Source organism: Cervus elaphus, chromosome 2 (assembly GCF_910594005.1).
Source record: "Cervus elaphus chromosome 2, mCerEla1.1, whole genome shotgun sequence".
Lineage (NCBI taxonomy): Eukaryota > Metazoa > Chordata > Mammalia > Artiodactyla > Cervidae > Cervus > Cervus elaphus.
This window is the reverse complement of record NC_057816.1, coordinates 7,188,845-7,207,521: the sequence shown is the minus strand read 5'-3', so window position 1 is coordinate 7,207,521 and position 18,677 is coordinate 7,188,845. Positions and strand designations below refer to the sequence as shown.

The window sequence follows — 18,677 nt, the reverse complement described above, 5'->3', positions numbered from 1 at the left end:
TGTTGTGCTGGGCTCAGTCCAGCGCCTCCAAGGAGGCTGGAGTCTGGCGCTGCCCTTTGGAGTCTGCGCCCATCACGGACATGAACATCAATTTACTTCGAAAACCAAGAGTAAAGAGAAACGATCTGATTTATCAGTTTCTGGGAAATGCCCTCTGGAAGGAAGGCCGGCAGCGCCAGAGACACCCAACGTCTGCCTGTGAGCCAGGCGGAACCGGCAGGGGCGCCCTTGGAACATGGGGCGCGGGGAAGGGGTCTACGGGCCCGAAGGGTCCCTGGGTCCGAGCCCCAAGTCGGGGCAACAGCGAGAAGCCGAGCTCGCCCCAAGTGTTGGGCGGAAACCCCTCGGTGATTGCGAAGGTCCAGGCGGAGGGTGGTGTCAGCGGCGGCGCTGGGGCACGCAGGCTCCATGCGTGCGGCTGCGCGCGAAGCCAGCTTTGCAGACGCAGCGGTAGGAACCGCTCGTGTTCACGCAGCGCTCGGTCTTGCATAGTAAGCCGCGCTGGTTCAGCTCTCGGCACTCATCGATGTCTGGAAGTGAGGGTGACAAGTGAGGACTTCACGAGGGCGCCAGAGCTGTGCTACCCGTTGGTTTCTGGTCCGAGCCGGGCTTCTGCAGGGCCCAACCCCGCCCCGCCCCGCCCACTTGCCCTCTGGCCCCGCCCCCTCGGCGCGGCTCACCGACGCAGCGCGCGCGGGACGCGTCCAGCTGGAAGCCGCCGGGACACTCGCACACTGCACCGCCCGGCCGCGGCACACAGCGGCCGCTCACACAGCGACACTCGTCCGAATCCTCCTCCGAGCTGTCCTCTTCTGCGCGGGCGGAGAGAATGAGACGTCAACACTGCCCCCGGTGATGGCCGCGGACCCGCCTGTCCCTCCAGCTACACTCACCTCTGGCGGGCTTCCCCAGCAGCAGGGGGCTCGTGTCCCAGAAAGAATTACTTTCACTCTGCGACGTCGGGCACTGGGACCCTGAGAGGGGCAGGGGGCGGTCAGCAGTCAATGGCCTTGATTCCCCTCGGCTCCCGCCCCCAAACTCCGTCCCGGCCAACCCCTCTCGGGCATGCTCACCAGCGCCGCGCGGCGGGCACGGACGGCACTGGGCTCCCCAGCCTCGACCCTGGCGACAGCAGCAGTCATCGAAGGTGAGGGCGGGCCCGGCCAGGGGGCCTGCACACATGCCGTCGTCTCCGCGCTGGCCCCAACACACGTCCCGCCGCTCCGGGGCACGCTCTGCGGAGGAGGACCCGGCGTCAGGGAGGAGCCCAAAGCAGGGACCGCCCTCCCCCGCTCCAATCCACCCTCGTGGGAACGGCGGCCCCGGGCCTCCACGCGGCACACAGGGCTCTGGAGAGCCCAAGATGACCCTCGCCCTCACCGGCCGGGCTCTCGGGGCGCTGGCAGTCGCGGCCTGAGGGTCCGGGTACCCAGGGCGGGCGGCACTCGCAGCGGTAGGAGCCAGGCAGGTTGACGCAGCGGCCAGGGCGGCAGGCTGTGGGGTCCTGGCACTCGTCCACGTCTGCGGGCAGCAAGTGGATGGGTGGGGGTGGAAGTCACAGCTTGGCTCGGCTAGCTTCCCTCCCTCTTTCCCCAGAGGGCCGACCCGGGCCTCACCCATCTCTTCTGGGCTCAGACATTGGCGCTGCACCGGGCTGTACTCGGCTGGGGGAGTGCAGGCACAGCGGTAGCCACCGCGCGTGTTCTCACACACTCCGTTCCGGCAATTAGACTCGTCCAAACACTCGTCCACGTCTGAGGGGAGGAAAAGCGCGAGTGGTAGGCACAGGCCTGGAGTCGGGTGGTTGTGCGTGTCTCCTGGCTGCTTTCCCACGGCCACAGGGGCAGCTGCACTCACCCACGCATTCCAGCAGGTTCGAGTCGTAGTAGAAGCCGTGCTGGCAATAGCACTCGTAGCCGGGCTGCGTGTTCACGCACTTGCCCTCCTTGCAGATCTCCGCCCCAAACAATATGCATTCATCGATGTCTGCAGAGCGACAGGCCGTGGGCGCCTGCACCCTCTACCTGCCGGGCCTCTGAGGCCCCGTAGCAGAGGACGTGGGGGTGGCGCTTACCGTGGAAGGGCTGAAAAGTCTGCTACGGCTTTTCCCAAGTCCTACTTAAGGTGGTGGGGCGGGGCTTGGCAGAGGGGCGGGGCTTGGCAGAGGGGCGGGGCAGTCGGTGAGAGAGTGGGCGGGCCTTACACCAGTACCCGCAATTGACAAGCAAGCACTGGAGGGATGGGGGCGGTCCAAACCAGAGGGCGGAGCGGGGCGAGCCAGGTGGGCGGAGCCATGTTGGGGCTTACCACGGTGGGCTGGGATGCCATAGTTGACAATGTTGTTGTCCTGGGTATAGCCCTTCCCGTCTGGGCAGAGGCTGTGGAACTCAGCTACGGGAAGACAGTGGCCGTGGGGAAGGAAAGGAGCAGGATTGAGCACGTGCGTGCTGGCCCTAGGGCCGGAGCTCTCACCTCATTTCCCACCAACTCAGGAAGGGGCCCTCTTCCCCAATCCGATCCCAAATGAAGAAACTGAGGTTCAGGAAAGGGAAAAGGCCCCGCCAGGCTCCTGACCTGAGCTGTAGACTGGGCAGGGGTAGATCTCACAATGGTCTCCCCAGCCAGCCCCCAGCGAGCAGCAGCACTCCTGCTGGGTGACATTGGTGGCCAGAACACTGTCACAGAACACGGTGTCATCGAAGTTAAGGTAGCACTCCTTCTTGTGGTGGGGCTGCTCCACCTCTGAGGGGAGGGGAGAGCAGCTCAGGGTCCGGCACCATGTCTTTGCCTGTCCACACTGCCCACCAACCTCTTCCCTCTGTGCCCCCCCATCGCCTGGCTCCCTGTAACTGCCACATGAAAGCCAAGCTCCACCCTCAGTGTGGCATTCAGGGGCCACCTGACAGAGCTGGTCCCGCCGGGCTCTCCCAGGCAAAAGAAATTTCTTCCTGTTCCTCATATTCCGGAGGGTGGGACCAGGTACAACTCTGAGCCCCAACTGCAGCATCTAGATTGAAGAGGGAGTCGAGAGGGCACTCACCCTCACAGCCGTGTTGGTCCTGGGTGGGTGTGAAGCCCTCATCACAGATGCAAACGTAGGAGCCCTGCAGGTTCTCACAGACCCCATGGGGAAGGCACAGGCCTGGGTCCTGGCTGCACTCATCTATGTCTTCAAGGAGGAGAAGAGCAGAAAGAATCACTCAGAGGGAAACCAGACCCTCTCTCCCTGGGGGTGGGCCTCAAGGGCCTCACACAAGCCGAGAACCTGAATTTCCACTTTGACTTCAAAGCACACACAACAGGAAAGCCACTCGTGTAGGTCTGTGCATGTGGGTAGATGTGTACACATTCAGTGCATTGTTCTTCAAAAACCCTAACAGAATGAAGCCCTGGCTCTCAGCTCAGCATCTGGGACTTTCAGTTTAGTCTTCCAGTATCTTTGTCTCATCACCCTTTGCTCTAAACCAGTAACACCCTCAGCTCTATGTCTAGGCCACAGGTATCTACTCACCCTAAAAACACAACTAGCTCTGCTTCCAGATCTCTGTGCTTTGCAAATACTCTTCTTTGGGCCTGGTAAATACCATCCTTTGCTTTTCTCTGCTTAGGGAATCTACTTATGCTTTAGGGAAGCCTGTTTATAGTTCAAGTTCCAATACAACTGTCACTTCTCTGTTGTAATTAATCACTAGCCCAGACCTCTTTTGGCACTGAGCGCTCTGAATTGTAAGAATCAATTTACCCAGGGCTCCGTGCTAGGGGAGACTGTCTTCCTAGCAAGGAGCCCTGGGTTACTGCTCAGTATCTAGCATATAGCATGCTGCTACTGCTGCTAAGTCGCTTCAGTCGTGTCCGACTCTGTGCGACCCCATAGACGGCAGCCACCAGGCTCCCCCGTCCCTGGGGTTCTCCAGGCAAGAACACTGGAGTGGGTTGCCATTTCCTTCTCCAGTGCATGAAAGTGAAAAGTGAAAGTGAAGTCTCTCAGTTGTGTCCGACTCTTAGCGACCCCATGGACTGCAGCCTACCAGGCTCCTCCGTCCATGGGATTTTCCAGGCAAGAGTACTGGAGTGGGGTGCCATAGCATATAGCATAGAACCTGGCAAATATTAGGTGCTCAGTAAACTCTTGTTGGATGAATGCATTGAGGGGTGAGTTGGCATATAGTAATAAGCATCATCTAATTACTGTCATTATTACTGTTATTATTATTTTCTGTGAAAGAGTAGGATGAATGAGTGGATGGATGGATGGATGCAAAGACAGATCAACACTGTGTCTAGGAGATGACTGCTTACTGCCATTGCTCCTTGGGAGTTCTCAGCCAATCCCCCCATACCTTGGCATTTCCGGCCGCCTACCAGCCGATGCCCCTGGGGACAGAGACATCGATAGGAGCCATTGGTGTTGATGCAATCACCCCCAATGCAGGCTGCAGGGAAGTCACACTCATTGATGTCTGTAGAGAATCAAAGGGGTGGAGAATCTCAGGGATAAAGCCCACTCACACGACCTAAGGCTGCCAAGGTTTCCGAAGAGCCCTGGCTAAGGCCCACCCACCATGGCCCATCTTGGATCTGGATGGGGGCTGGCCATGGGAGTGGTAGCCTTGTTCACAGGTAGCCCCTGGGGTTGGGGCCTGTGCAGTGAAGGTCTGGGGCAGGGAGGAACAGGCCAGCCCCCCAGCTTGAGGCCTCCCCTCACCCTCGCAGCGGCTCCGGTCCCTTGACAGATGGTAGCCAGAGAGGCACTGACACTGGAAGGAGCCTGGCGTGTTGGCACAGATGCCATTGTCGCACACGTCCCCAGCCTCACACTCGTCCACGTCTGTGGGGCACAGGGGCCATCAGAGGGCTAAGATGGGGTGGTCCTGGGTCTCTGCTCCCCTCTTCCCACTCCTGCCCACGTCCTGGAGCACCAGAGCTGAGGCAGGTGGAGCTGGGGACAAGCATGGGCCCCTCAGCACCCTGACCCTGTGTGGCACACCGTGCCCTAATGACCAGGCCAGGTGCGGGCAGGAACCCTGGGCCATCTCTGGCTCCAAAGAGCTCAGGCCTCCCATGCCTTGTCCATTCTCACCAAACAGTCCTCCCCATCCGCTGCTCTCGCCCTTCCCCTCCCCTCTGTAAGTAAGCTCCCCTATATCTTTGTTTTCCTGGAATAATTTCTTCCGCTTGTGCGGCACGCTTCTGTGCAGTCCTTTCTGGTGGGAGCTGGTAGTCGCCCACACCCCAGACTCCTTCCAAACCACGCACTTCCTGAAGGATACCTGAGCCCCACACCAGCCTCCCACCTCTCTGTTGCCATCAGCACCCACCTTCCTAGCGCTTCTCCCTTTCCCTCTCCTTTCCTCTCCATCCTGGGCGTTTTCAACATCCATCTGGCCAGCCAGGCCCAGCCTCCGATCCAACAGTCCTCCCTCCCTCAGTGTCCGCGACCTCCACTTCAACGCCAGCCCCTCGCTCTCAGTACGAGCGGCTGGGAGCTTCCCCCGCCATCTCCACGCCCGCTCCCTTTCCACTGCCTCCGATGCTGGTCTCCGGTCCCCTCCTCCGCCTCCTCTCCCCAAGGGCCCCTGAACACCTCTCCTGCCTCCTCTCTGCTCTGGCAAAGTCAGAGCCCTAGCCTGCTTCTCAGCGTGCCGGGTGCTGAGTGGGGCTGAGGCCGGCCACCACGCGGAGCACCAGCGGCCGCTCCACTCCGGGTGGCCTCCAGCTGGGCCAGATCCTCGGCGTGGCCGCACCGCCCTCTCCTCCTCCTCTCAGGCCTTGACACGAGGGAGGCCTAGGGAGCTCCCGTGCCCTTCAGCAGGTCCAAACTTTGCCGTTCTCCTCAGCCCACAGCCTCCACCCCACTCACTCTTCCTCACCTGCTGCCTCCGTCTTCTGGCCTCTCCTCAGGCCACAGAAGCTACCCTGCCAAGGCCGCCTTCTTGTCTCCCCAGTGAGTTCTTAGTTACAAGGACCTCTCTACTGCATTTAGCGCATCCTCCTCTGCCCTCGATGCCTGCCCTCCCCAGCTTCTCAGCTAGTGCTCCCTGGGCCCCCCATGACCCCTGCTCCCCCATCTCCCGCTCCTATCCCCTGCCTTCTGCCGACCTGGCAGTGTCCACAATGCTCCCCTCACGGGACTCAACCTCCTTGACTGCACCCCAGGGCTCCACAGCGCCCCCTAGTGTGCACCTCAGGGCTCCACAGCGCCCTCTAATGTGCACCTGGAGGCTCCACAGCTCCCCCTAATATGCACCCCAAGGCTCCACAGCCCACAGTCGCAAGTGGGTGTGTCTGGCCCAAGGCTTCCAATCTATACCGCCTGCCTTCTGTGGGCATCACCCTCTGAGAGACCCACAGGGACCACACACTCAACTGTCCAACGTGAAACTTAATGTCTTCCTTCTCAAACACGCCTCACCCCCAGGGACCCTATCCCAGTGAGCAGCACCCAATGAGTCACCCAAACTAGAAACCTGGAGACCCTTTACTTCTCTCTCCTTCACCTTGACATCCAGTTAACAAGCCCAGATAACTTGTTTTAATATTTCTCTAATATCACATAGTCTCATGACCATCTTTGAGGCCACTATTATCACATCTGCCACTGTCTCTGTCCTGAGTCTCCACCAGACCTCCAGTCCCTCTCCACAATGGGCATCAGGGAACTTTCTAGAACAAATAGCAAATGTTGTCATTCTTCCCCTTAAAATGCTTCAGGTACCTCCTAATAACTTCAGGGTGAAGTTCAGGGTGAAGCCCTGGGCAGGGCTTAAGTGGGCTCTTCAGGCGGTGGGGGCCTGCCCCTCACCAGCCAGCCTCGACCCCACCCGCTACTTACACCTTACTTTCCCTAGACACTCTGTGCTGGTGTTCACAGAGCCTGGCACGCTCTTCCCTCTCTCTTATCTTTGCTTGGCTAACTCCTGTTGATCCTTTAAGACAACTCAGGCCTCGCCTTCTCCCAGTCCCACTGAGGTTTCCCAGAAACACCCAGACTCCACTGAGGCCGACAGTCCTGCGCTCTACAGTCGGTGTCTACGGTTCTCCAGTTTCTCTGACTCCCATCCCTCAGCCCATCTCCTGATGCATAAGAAACATTATTGTCGGAGGGGAGGGAGGGGACTACTGACACCCCCTTTCTTTTATATCTCTCCCACTCCGTATTCAAGTAACTGTGCTTTGTAAACGCAGCTTCAAGCCTTGCCTCCTAAGATCCTTCCTACCTAGAAATTCCGCGGCCCCCTCCTCCGCCAGGTTGCGGAGAAAGTGAGTGGGTCAGTGAAGGGAAGGTGTCTGTGAATTAACTGTCTCCCGTCCAACAGATGGGGTGACCCGGTCCCCAACCTCGACTCTCGAGTAGGTGGCGGGAGGCAGGGCGGGGAGGGCCGTAGCTCACCCAGGCAACTGCGGCCGTCGGGCGCCGGCGCATAGCCTTGGGCGCACGTGCAGCGGAAGGAACCCGGAAGGTTCTCGCACCAGCCTGGAGAGCAGGGGTTGCCCTCGGCGCACTCGTTCACATCTGCGGCGGAGAAGGCTTGCCTCGGACCCGGCCCCACTGGACGAGGTCCTGTGAGGGGATGGGAGACCCTCCTTCCAGGATGGGGGCGGGGGGGTTCCCCCGCCCCTACGCGGGGAAAGCCGGGTTCTGGAACTCCCACGCCAATAGCCCAGCCCCATCACCGGGGCAACTCCCAAAGGGCCCAGCCCCCACCCGGACCCCAGCCCCGCGCGCACCGCGGCAGGCCCCGCCCCCCTGGCTGCGGTAGCCGGGCAGACAGGCAATGCACTTGAAGCTCCCAGGTTTGTTCTCGCATTTGCTATCCGGGCAGGTGCTAGGGTCTCGGCACTCGTCGATGTCTGCGCAGGAGGGAGGAAGAAGACTTGTTTGGGGACAACGTTGCCGGCCAGATGCTCAGGGGCCTCCGCAGGGCCTCCCTCTGTCACGGATCGACCAGGGGAAGCGGGCCCTCTGGGTTCCAGACCGAAACCTCCGAGAGGCCCAGGGCTGGGCAGAGACGGGAGTGAGGCCCTCCGCCCCCACCCCAGGCCGAGGCACCACTGAGGACCCGCGCCGGTCCGGATGGGTCTTCCCCACCTTCGCACACGGGAGGTCGGGAGGCTTTGAGCCGGTAGCCGGGGTAGCAGTTGCACTTGTAGTGTCCCGGAAAGTTGATGCAGAAGCCGCCGTCGCCGCACAGGTGGGGCTTGGCGCACTCGTTCAGGTCTAAGCGGGAGGAAGGGGGCGCGAGGGGAGTGCAAAGTGGCGGAGGGGATGACACGCAATGAGGAGAGCCCCCCGGGTCCGCCGAGCCCCGGGCCCGCCCCCGGCCACTCCGTGCTCACCCACACACGAGCGCCCCCCGGCGCCGACGTGCAGGCGGTAGCCGCGGTTGCAATGGCAGTTGTAGGAACCTCCGGTGTTCATGCAGATGCCCCGCCCGGCGCCGCACGGCTCTGCCTCGCACTCGTTCACGTCTGAGAAGAGCGCGCGGGTGGGGAGATGTCAGAGGACGGTCCGGAGCCAGGGCCGCCCCCGCGCCACCCCCTCGCCACGCTCACCCACGCAGTAGCGGTGCTGCGGATGCGACCGGTAGCCGGGATTGCAATGGCAGGAATAGTCCGAGGGCCCCGGGACGCACTCTCCGTGGCCACAGATGTTCTGGTTCAGTCGGCACTCGTCCGTCTCTGAGGGGGGCGCCCGGGGGAAGGGCGGCAGGTCAGAGCGGGCAGGAAGGGAGCATTCGCTTTCTGCCACGTTCGCAGGGAAGAACTGGACACCCCATCACTTTCGACGCCGATACCTGAGCCTGGTCGCACTGATTTCAGATCTCTGTACAGCCATTACCCTCTCATCCTAGGATTCCCTACACCTCCATCACAAATACCGTGACATCACAACCCCAAGTAGCCCCAAACCATGATCCCAGGTCCCCGGCATCCCCATCTCCCCAGTCCAGGACCCTTCATACTTCTCTCCTCACTTACTATACTCTGACTCCAGTCACCTCAACATCTCAAACCCTGCAGCCTCAGTCACACCAATATCCTCTAGACCAGCGAACCAACACCCCTTGCCTTAGGGACCTGCCTGCCCCCCCCACCCCCATTCCAGAAGTTTTTCTCCCCCTCCCAAGGCAGGCAGGAGCTGGTTTCCTGGGAACCCTGACTGACACAGGTGATCAGACCCAGGAAGCCTCCTTACCTTCTTTCCTAGGATTCACAGTACTCCCTGCCTCCCACCTCTTTCTCCTAGGGGCCCTTCCCCTGAGCCCTGCCCCAGGAAGCCACAGGCAGCCCTGGCCTCAGGTTGAACCCCACTCCCTCCCAAACACACCTGGCCAGTGGGCTCTTGCAGGCTGTTCTCTCTGCTTAGAGTGCCTCTCCCTAGGCTCCTTAACACCCCGTCCTCTGATAAGTCTCCCCAAGTGCCTCTTTCTCCACATTCCCACAGCCCCCAGGCTGTCACTGGGTTATCCCAGCCTGGGCAGATTTCCTGGGCTGCCACCTTCCACCAGGAGCTTATCTAGGCTCCAGTTTTCAATTGGGTTGGTGGCTTCCTTGCAGCTGGAGTCCAAACAGCCATGGGCTTGAATCCGGCTCAACTGTGTGACCTGGGATGAGCTACTGAACCTCTCTTAGCCTCAGTTTTCTCATCTGGAAAGTGAGGCTAACCGTGCCCACTTCACAGAGTACAAGGAAAGTAAATGGTATTTAGTATGTAAAACTCTCCAGTCAGTGCCTGGCCCAGGGCAACTGTTCAGCCATAGCTAGCAATTATTATGATGCCCCAAACCATGCAGACACTTCCCACAGCCTTTGGGATCAAATCCAAGCCTCTTAAAGCTCCCTGAGCTGGCCCTCTCCTAGTTCAGAAACACTGATCTGTGTGTGGTGTCTCTCTTCTCCATGAAACCAAGGTTTCATGTTTCCATGCCTTTGCCCAAACCTCTGCCCAGACCGGAATGTCCTTTTCCCCAACCTGCTAGCCCATTTCTTTCCCATATTTCATCGTTAATTTCTAACACTCTTAAAAGCTCTGTTCAGAAAGCCTTCTCTCATCGCCATTCTACACATGATCACAATACCCAGACTTCCTTCCTTCTTTGATTTACTTTTGCATAACCCTTATGAGACATACTGTGGCTCAGAGGTTAAAGTGTCTGACTGGAATGCGGGAGACCCGGGTTCAATCCCTGGGTTGGGAAGATCCCCAGAAGAAGGAAATGGCAACCCACTCCAGTACTCTTCCCTGGAGAATCCCATGGAGGGAGGAGCTTGGTAGGCTACAGTCCATGGGGCCAAAGAGTCAGACACGACTGAGCGACTTCACTTTCACTTTATGAGACACACTAGATTTGGACTCATTGATCTGTTTGCTGTCTGTCTACTCCACAAGGACCGGGAATTTTTGTCTGTTTTGTTTACTATTATGTCCCCAGCACTTAAACAGTGCCTGCACACAGTAGGTGCTCCATAAATATTGACTGTAAATGCCTTCAGACTGGCCTGACCACCACCACTCGGATCAGTTGAGGGCAGAGTGGCGTCTCAGAGTGCTGCACCCCGAGGCTTCCCCAGCCCCCAGCCCAGGGTCGAGCTGAAGGGGTGAAAGAGGAGAAACCCTAAGTTGGGGGCGTGGCTTACCTGGGGCGTGACCTAGGTGGGCGGGTCTTACCTGTGACTTGAGTAGGGGCGATTTCCACCGCACTGCGGGACGGGGGCAAGTCGGGCAGGAACTGGGGCGGCGGGGGCCAGGAGATCAGCTCTGCGGGCAGCAGCAGACGACCATTAGCGGGTGAGGAGGCTGAGAGAGCCGCCCCTCTCCCCGCAGGTCACCGAGCCGGCAACTTCACACCCAGCTGCACCGCCCCCTGGTGCCTAAGCTGTGAACTTCCCCGGCAGTGACAGTCCTTGAGGACTGGTGCCTACAGAGCCCAGCTCACCCGGGTAAGGCCGGGCAGGAGATATGGTGACAGTCGGGTGGCTCTGCTGCGCTGACTGCTCTTCAATCACTGGCTGCGGGCGACAGCAGCATGAACCCTCTGTGTCTCCTTGGCCTCCCTGCCCCTCCCACCTGGGTTCTCATACTCACTGAGTCTGTGCTCACCCCTACAAGGGAAGAAGACGGGGCATTAAGTGTTGGGCTGGGAGAAGGGAGTCAAGTCTGGGATTGGCAGTTGGGCATGTGTGGTCAGAGTCCCTAAGAGTTCAACGACCATGTCTCTGGGCCAAGCATCAAGGGTTAGATCCTGATGTCTGGGGATGTTTTCATCACAAGTCAGTGAAGCGATGGCTGGACAAGGTCCTCAGCTTGGGAGGTTATAGCAAGGGTCAAATCCCTGGATCAGGGGTCAGAGGGTCAGATCTAGAGGCAGCATTTGAGCTGCATTAGTGCCCTGATCTGGAAATCAAAGGTGTCCTGGTTTCAGAGGATTGAACCTGGAGGGCAATAAATGATCAAATCCCATGGATCAGGGGTGACATCCTGGGCTTAGTTACAACACTGGTTAGGGGTCAGAGTGTCAGTTCCAGGGGTCAATGCTAGTCTGGGATTAGGAGTTAGAGGTTAGACTCAGGTCCTAACTGTGGGTCAAGGGTCAAGGTGTCAGACCTAGGGGTTCTGCAACTGTCAGGAAACAGGAGGGATCGGGCCAGACCTCTTTCTTCCTCTGTGTCCTCAGGTGGTGGTGCCCGGCTGGGGCTCTCGGGCAGCTGCTGGGGCTTGGGTGGCCCATCGGGGTGCAGGAAAAGGGAAAAGTCACTTTCGCCCTGAATGGTGAGCGTCTGGTGGGAGGTGAGGATGTGGTACCCCTTCCCAGCTGGGCAGATCTCCTTGAAGGCAGCTGTGGCCAGAGCAAGGGGCAGGCAAGTGAGCCCTTCCTGGAGAGGCAGGCTCACAGACAGCCCCCCGGCCCCAAAGGCCCCTGGCTCACCAGTGCCATCAGCTGGGCAGCGCTGGCACCTGGCACCCCAGGCCTTGCCGACGCTGCAGCAGCAGAGTTGGCGGGTGAGACGTGTGGTCAGGGGGTGCTGGCACTGGTGTTCAGGGCTCACCAGGCGGAAACACAGGCTCTTCTCCTCCGGCTTGTCCGCTGCAGTGGCCAGTGATGGGCATGGACATCTGGGCCTGAATGCTGCCCACGTCCCTCTTCCCAGCTGCTCCAGACCTCACCTCTCTGGCACAGGAGGCCTTGATTCTCGTGTGGTCCCTGACCCCACATGACCCTGAATTCATTTGATCCCTGAAACCTGTATTATTCTGATCTCATGTAATACTTGAAACTTCTGTGACCACTGAACCCATTGATCCCTGATTCTAGCTGTTCTAGACTTTATCCCTCCCACTCATCAAGCCCCTGGTCTCATATGACTCTGCCTCCTCATAACCCATGACGCTATGTGACCTGTTATTCCAGATCTCATGCAATTCCTTGAAGCCACTGATCCCTGACCCCATCTGCTCTAGATCTTGCTCCTCCTCCAGCAGTCAACTGTTGACCCCACTCTGACCTCTGTGACCTCTGTTTGGAGCCTTACCCTCCCACCCGTGCTTCATGACCTCCAAGGACCCCCGAGTCTCACCAATGCATTGTGTGCGGGAGGGGCCCAAGCTATGGCCAGGTGGGCAGACACAGCGATAGGAGCCAGGGTTGTTGAGGCAGTCGCCATGGCGACACATGCCTGGCATCGCGCACTCGTTGATGTCTGCGGTAACAAGTGAGAGTTTGGGCCCTCCAGGCTGGGTGACAGCGACCTGCTCCAGAAACCTCATGGTTCTACCCGCCCCCCCCTCCAAGTGACAACTGGCCCGTACCCTGGCAGTGCGTGCTGTTGAGCCTCTTGTAGCCCTGGGGACAGTCAGCGCCCACCTCCCCACGAACAGGCCCTGGCTTCTGCACCCCTGTGTCTGTGGAGAGAGGACAGCATGGCAGGAGAGGACTCGGGGGCTGCAGAGAGGGAAGGGACGGCACTGAGGAGGGGAGTGGGGTACTTCGGGGAACCGGGTGGGAAGTGAGAGGCTCAGGCTGCGGGGCTGGGAGGGGCTGGGGGAGGGTGTGCCCCGTGGGGAGGGGCAGAGATCTCACCGAGCCAGGGCACTCACACTGCAGCTGGGGGCACTTGTGGCACTTGCTCTGGCCCCAAGCGGTGCCGATGCTCCCACAGCAGTCTTCCTGCTTGGTGAGGCCCGGGAGGGGGTTGCTGCCACACTAGGGAGAGGAGCGTGGACAGGGGTCACAGGCTGCCCAGCCCCCACCTGGCCTCCCTCCTCGGCCCCTTTTCCTCCTCCCCCGACTCAACCTGCAGGACCCACCCAGTTTTGAGCAAACCCGGTGGACTGGAACAGGGCGGCCCTGAGCAGCGTCTGTGGGTTCACTCACGGGCTGCTTGGGCAGCGTGTCCTGGAAGCAGCGGCCCAGGGGCTTCTGGGTGGGTGGCCGGGGATGAGGGGGCTTGGGGTGCGGCAGCAGGTGCTGGGAGGGGGCAGGGCCCTCGGCGTTGGGCCCTTCGATGCGGTGCACTTGGACTGAGGCCTCGGGCGGGTGGTGGACGCGCACGTTCACCACGGGGGGCGGGGCCTGCACTGGGGGGCGGGGCACGGCGGCTTCAGGGCTGCCCCGCAGCGCCTGGTGGCAGGTGGTGGCGAGGAGCTCCTCCAGGGCTGGCCCCCGCCCGGGTCCTGCCCACCCACTCCAGTGCCCGCCCACCTCGGCCTCCCGGGGTATGCCCATTGCCTGGTACCTTCCGCTGAGATCTGTCCTGGCCCGAGGGGCACCAGGAAGGTCGCATGCTGGGCAGGGGGCCCCTCCCCGGGCCCTGGCGGATCGGCGATCACCTGGACCGCGTACATGGCGTGCTTGCTGGCCACAGACTCGCCCTCTGGAGCCAGGGGCGGCAGCGCGCCCGTGGACAGGGCCCCGGCCCGGCCAAGCCCGGGGCCTGAGCCGCCAGCGCCTCCGCCAGCTCCTCCAGCCGGCACCTGGCAGAAGCGACCCGTGAAGTCCGGGGGACACAGGCACTGGTTTCGCGAGGAACACTGGCCGCCGTTCATACAGGGCAGGGGGCACACCACTGGGGAGGAGAGGTGGGTCAGGGCCCAGGCAGACCCCTGTGGCCAGCATCCAGACCCAGTCTCTCACCCACATCCTGTCTCTTCCCTCCCTCCTCCCTACTTCCAAGCCACCCACTGGTTCTGTTCTCCCTGGGAAGCTGGCCTTAGTAACACATCAAACACACACACACGCTACCCTCTAGGTCCCCCAACATCCTTATACCCTAGGGGCCACTGGCATCTTGAACTTACATCCTAGCTAGGAGACCCTGTGCCAGCTGCGTGACCCTGAGTGACAGACTTCAGTGGTCTGTCACTTCAGAGGCCTCCCAGGCCTCAGTGTCCTCCTCTGTAGGGCAGTCCCATCTATTAAATGAAGCAAGGCCTGTCCAAAACTCTGCACACTGCCTAGTACACAGAGGGCGTTTAATAAGCAGTAGCAGCTGATGATGATGGTGGTGGACTAGCCTTTCCCTCCCCTTGGGCCTTTCCTGGACATTCAGTCTCTATCTGGTGCTTCCTTCCCCTTGCCCCTCAATCCTTTCCCTGACTCAGCCCTCTCTGGGCTCTCCCTTCCTCTGTTCAGCCATCCCAGGGCCCGCACCTCACTGCTGCCAACTTGAGCTGTGCCTCCCTGGGACCTCTCTTAAGCAACTCCACCCAGGGGACCCTGTCAGAAATCAGCATTCTGCCTCCCCACCTCTTCTTGGCCTTGAACCACCACTGGGATCCCTGCCTGCCCAGTCATTCATAACTGAGCTCTGAGGCTCCAGTTCCGGCCTCTGTAATGTCTCATAATCCATCTTCCCTCCTCCCCATGCCCCCTGCCCCTCCCCTGCCTGTCCACATCCCAAGCACCCCCAGAGAAAACTTGCCTCAGGCAAAGTTCCGGCACAGCCACAGCCCTGCTCCCAGCTAGCTTCCCTGCCTGCTCTCCATGGCCCAGAAGGAACCTTCTTTCGGCCCATCCCGTCTGCTCTTTCCATATGCATCCTACGCTCCAGGACTCATCTCCTGTTTCCTACAAGCATGCCACGTCTTCTGCTTCCCTGCCTTGACCCATGCCATTTCTGCCCACTCAGAGCCTAGTCCCCATCTGTGCATATTCACATCATATCCTTCCAGCCCCTCCCCCAGGAGGAGAGCCTTTCCTCACATCCCACCCGCCCTCTGCCTCAGCTGAGTGCCAGAGGAGGTGCTGGGGGAATGAATGAAGGAGTGAATCAGGGAGCTGATGGGATGTCTGTCTGTCTGTCACACACTCACATCTGAAATCCAGCCTTGGGGACCTGCGCTCTGCACCAAGCCCAGCCCCTCTCCGGCCCCTCCCCCAGGACTGCCCTCACTTCCCAGGATGGGGAGGTGGGGGTGCTGCCCCCTGGACACCTGGAGGGCCTTGGAGGGACGGCCCACATGCAAGGTCACCGGGGCCTGGCTACGAGCAGCCCAGCCCAGCCCAGCCCATCCTGCCCGGCCTCTGGGGGCCAGACTCTCAGGGCAGAAGGGGTGTGTCCTGGGCTAGGGGAGGCAGGATCCTCTCCTTCCTGCCTCCCAGTGAGTCACCCACAGCGGTGAGGGTGACCTCCCAGTGACACCCGCCCACTGTGGCCTGGGCACCGAGCCTGAGGGATGTGGGCAGCACAGATGGAGACAGCAGCCTGGGCAGGATGGCCAGGGGGCTTGGGAGGCTGGGCCCAGGGACACTCACATGCATAGTCATCTCATCACACACACACATGCACAGACTGATTCTGACACCAACACAGGCTTACATAAACACTCCCATAGTCACTGCAGACATGCACCCAAGATAACACAAAGAAACCTGTGCTGAGCCCCGTGTGCCAGCCCAAAGCCCGGGCATACCCCTGCATGTATGCATGTGCAAGCACGCGTGCACACACAGACCCACACACACATCTTATGAGAACTGTGAACCGCATCTGTGGGGTGCCTCAGATCTGTAGTGGCTATGTGAGTATCGGAGTGTGTAAGAGGGGCTGTTTGGCTGGTGCCATCCTGGGCCTGGCCTAATTACCCTGTCCGGGAGGGTAATTACTGCTGGGACACCTCCCCCAGCCTGGCCCACAGGGCCCTGGAGGAGGAGCGCTGAGCCACAGGCCTGGCCCTTTGAAGAGCGATGTTGGGAGAGGGGTGGGCTCCAGGTATAATGGGGGAGTTTTCAGGGGTTGGGGGGTTGAGGGGAGACTCTGAGGCGGAACTGTTCAGAGCTTCTGGGGGAAGCACAGATGGGGCATCAGGAAAAGGAGAGACCGAGGACCCAAGCCAGCCCCTGCCGCCAGGCCTGCTCCCCACTTGTTAGGCCTCAACGCCCCTCCCCTCTAAGACCTCGCCAGTAACTAATTCCCTCACTCCCAGCCTGAGCCTGGCTCCTCCTCCCAGGGAATGCAGGTGTCTACCGCTGGCAGGCCCTACTTGAGACATTTTTTAAAGACTTTTCCTGTTTCTTCCAGAGAGTCTGTTTCTAGGGGGAATACTTAACCCTTCTCTGAGACCTGCATCAGCTTGCATCCCCGCAAAAGCCCCTGCCTGTCGACCTCGACTCCCTCTCAGAACCCAGCACTTTCCTAGAAGCCTGTGCCGTCCAGGGCGCCAGCATGACCCCACACCTTAGGCCTCAACCCCAACCCGAAGCTGTGAAGTTCAGGCTTCCACGCAGCCCTCCCCACTCCGGCCCCAGCACTCCAGCCTCTCAAGCCCCCTGAAGCCTCTGGGGCCGGCGGCCCTCCGGCTGGGCTCTCTGAACCCACGGTCGCCAGGGTCACAAGGCCTCTGCAGCCATGTCTCCTGCGTGGGCTCCCGGAGCTGGCCTTCCCCGCGCCCCCCGCCCGCGCCCCCGGCCCTCACCCACGCGGAAGCCGGAGCCCGTGAGCGTGTCGGTGCTGTGGCCGTTCTCTCCGATGAGCGTCATGTTGGAGCCCTTCTGACAACTGTCCCGACACTGGCCCTTGAGACAGGTCCGCTTGCAGATCACCGGCGCAAAGACCACCTTGAAGCGCTCGCGGGCCAGCGCCCCGCCCCCGCCAGCGCCCCTCTCGCCTGCCGGCCCCCCCTCGGCCCCGCCGTCCGGGCCCAGCAGCAGCAGCAGCAGCGCCAGCAGCCCCGCCGCCCCCGCCCCGCGCATCTCAGGGGCCAGGCCGCCAGCAGCCCCACGGGGCCCGGGCATCCGGGGCCGCAGGACCCGGGGGGCGCGCCCGGGCGGGGGCGATGGTCCCGACGCCCGAGGGGGATAAGCAAGCCGGGAGCCCCGGGAGAGGCTCAGAGAGGGCAGCGAGGGACAGGATGGGAGGAAGCGCGCGGGGAGGGGACTGCAGGCGCGGGCGCGGGCCCAGTGAGAGGCAGAGAGATGGAGGCTGGACCGCGGGGAGCCCAGAAACTTCCACCACCCCGGGAAGGAGCCCAGCCACGAGCCCGGGCCGGGGGCCTGCGGAGGCCCCAACGTGAGGCCGGAGCGAGGAGGCCGGAGCAAGTTGAGGCGGAGAGGAGGAGCGAGGGGAGAGGAAGGCCGGGCGGCCGGCCCGCTCCGCGCCTCCCCCGGCCGGGCTGGGCTCCCGCGGCCGCCGGGAAGCAGGGAGCGCGCGGGGCGGACGCAGGGAGAAGTGAGCAGTTGTTTTCCCTGGCTGGAGCGCGGCGCGGCGGCGGCGAGGGGGGCTGGGACGCTGGCCCCGGGCCAGGGAGACAGTTTTTTTTCTGTTTAAAGCGTCGTCGCTGCCGCCTGGGGGAGCGAGGGTGTGCGGGCGGGTGGAGGCTGGGGGGGGGGGGGGGGGCGGTCCCCGCCCCAGATGCCCGGCCCGCCGGAACCCGCCGCCGCCGCGCTGGGCCCGCTCCAGCTAGCCCTCACCTGGGACCGCTGGCCGCCCCGCCGGATTCCTCCGGGCGGGGCCGGGAGGCCCGCGCCCACCTCCGCCCCGCAGCATCCAAGTGGGAAACCGAGGCTGGGGGAGGAAGATGGGCCGGGCCCGGGGGTCGCGCGGCTGGTGGGAGGCCAGGTGGTGCTGGAACCCAGGGCTCCCAGCCCTGGCCCAGCCTCCCTTGCACATGCGGGGTCTCACCACCCCTCAGTCACTTCTCATGAGTACCGGTCCACCCCTGCCCACTAAGACTCAAGGAGGGGGTACCCCTTCACCAGGGCCTCAGTGGGGTCCCAGGAAGAAGTTCATGGGGCCCTGAAGAAGAGTAGACAGAGCAAAGTTTGAAATCCAACTTGCCTGCCAACCCCCAGTAAATGGCTTCCCGGTGCCCACCCTGCCCCCGCCCCTTTGCCTTGTCTGGCCGGGCTGGCTGGGCTGGCTCTGGGCCTCAGACACTCTGGAATCGCCAAGGTCTGAGCTCAGGGCCTGGCCCCCTTCCCAGGCTAACAGCCGGGAGGAGGGGGGTGATGCCTGAGGGCCCCAGGGCAGGGGCTGGCAGGGACTGGGGAAGGGCCCTGAGTTGGGTCAAGGCTGGAGAGGAGCCAGGCCTGCCCAATGGTCTGGAAGGGAGGCCCTCGAGGGCTGCAGTGGCCTGGTGCCCAGGCCATATCACCGGGGGCCTGGCCAGGGAAGACCCCCGGATTCAGTCTCTGACCCACAGAACTCAGCAGGGGGTGAGTGTGACCAGGGTACCTCCGGAG

The 18,677-nt window shown here is 61.5% G+C and overlaps 1 protein-coding gene across 3 annotated transcripts; it reads right to left on the bottom strand.

Moving 5' to 3' along the window:
- Positions 1 to 111: 111 nt before the first annotated feature.
- On the bottom strand, positions 112 to 17,726 carry LTBP3 (latent transforming growth factor beta binding protein 3). Of its 3 annotated transcripts, XM_043926988.1 has the most exons (28): positions 16,913 to 17,724; positions 13,735 to 14,064; positions 13,374 to 13,576; positions 13,097 to 13,202; positions 12,809 to 12,901; positions 12,577 to 12,699; positions 11,928 to 12,086; positions 11,652 to 11,837; positions 11,087 to 11,103; positions 10,938 to 11,010; positions 10,670 to 10,759; positions 8,554 to 8,679; positions 8,338 to 8,469; positions 8,090 to 8,218; positions 7,729 to 7,851; positions 7,391 to 7,513; positions 4,706 to 4,828; positions 4,341 to 4,460; positions 3,041 to 3,169; positions 2,575 to 2,742; positions 2,308 to 2,391; positions 1,858 to 1,986; positions 1,617 to 1,754; positions 1,381 to 1,521; positions 1,074 to 1,235; positions 894 to 974; positions 681 to 812; positions 112 to 530 (listed from the first exon to the last, which is right to left on the bottom strand). In XM_043926988.1, the coding sequence occupies exons 1-28, from the start codon at positions 17,229 to 17,231 to the stop codon at positions 379 to 381; spliced, it is 3,891 nt and encodes a 1,296-aa protein (XP_043782923.1). In that variant the 5' UTR covers positions 17,232 to 17,724; the 3' UTR covers positions 112 to 378. The 3 variants fall into 3 exon arrangements, with proteins under 3 accessions (XP_043782923.1, XP_043782937.1, XP_043782930.1); XM_043927002.1 differs by lacking the exon at positions 4,706 to 4,828 and having other exon boundaries at positions 16,913 to 17,726; XM_043926995.1 differs by lacking the exon at positions 11,087 to 11,103 and having other exon boundaries at positions 10,938 to 11,011; positions 11,651 to 11,837; positions 16,913 to 17,725.
- Positions 17,727 to 18,677: the final 951 nt, after the last annotated feature.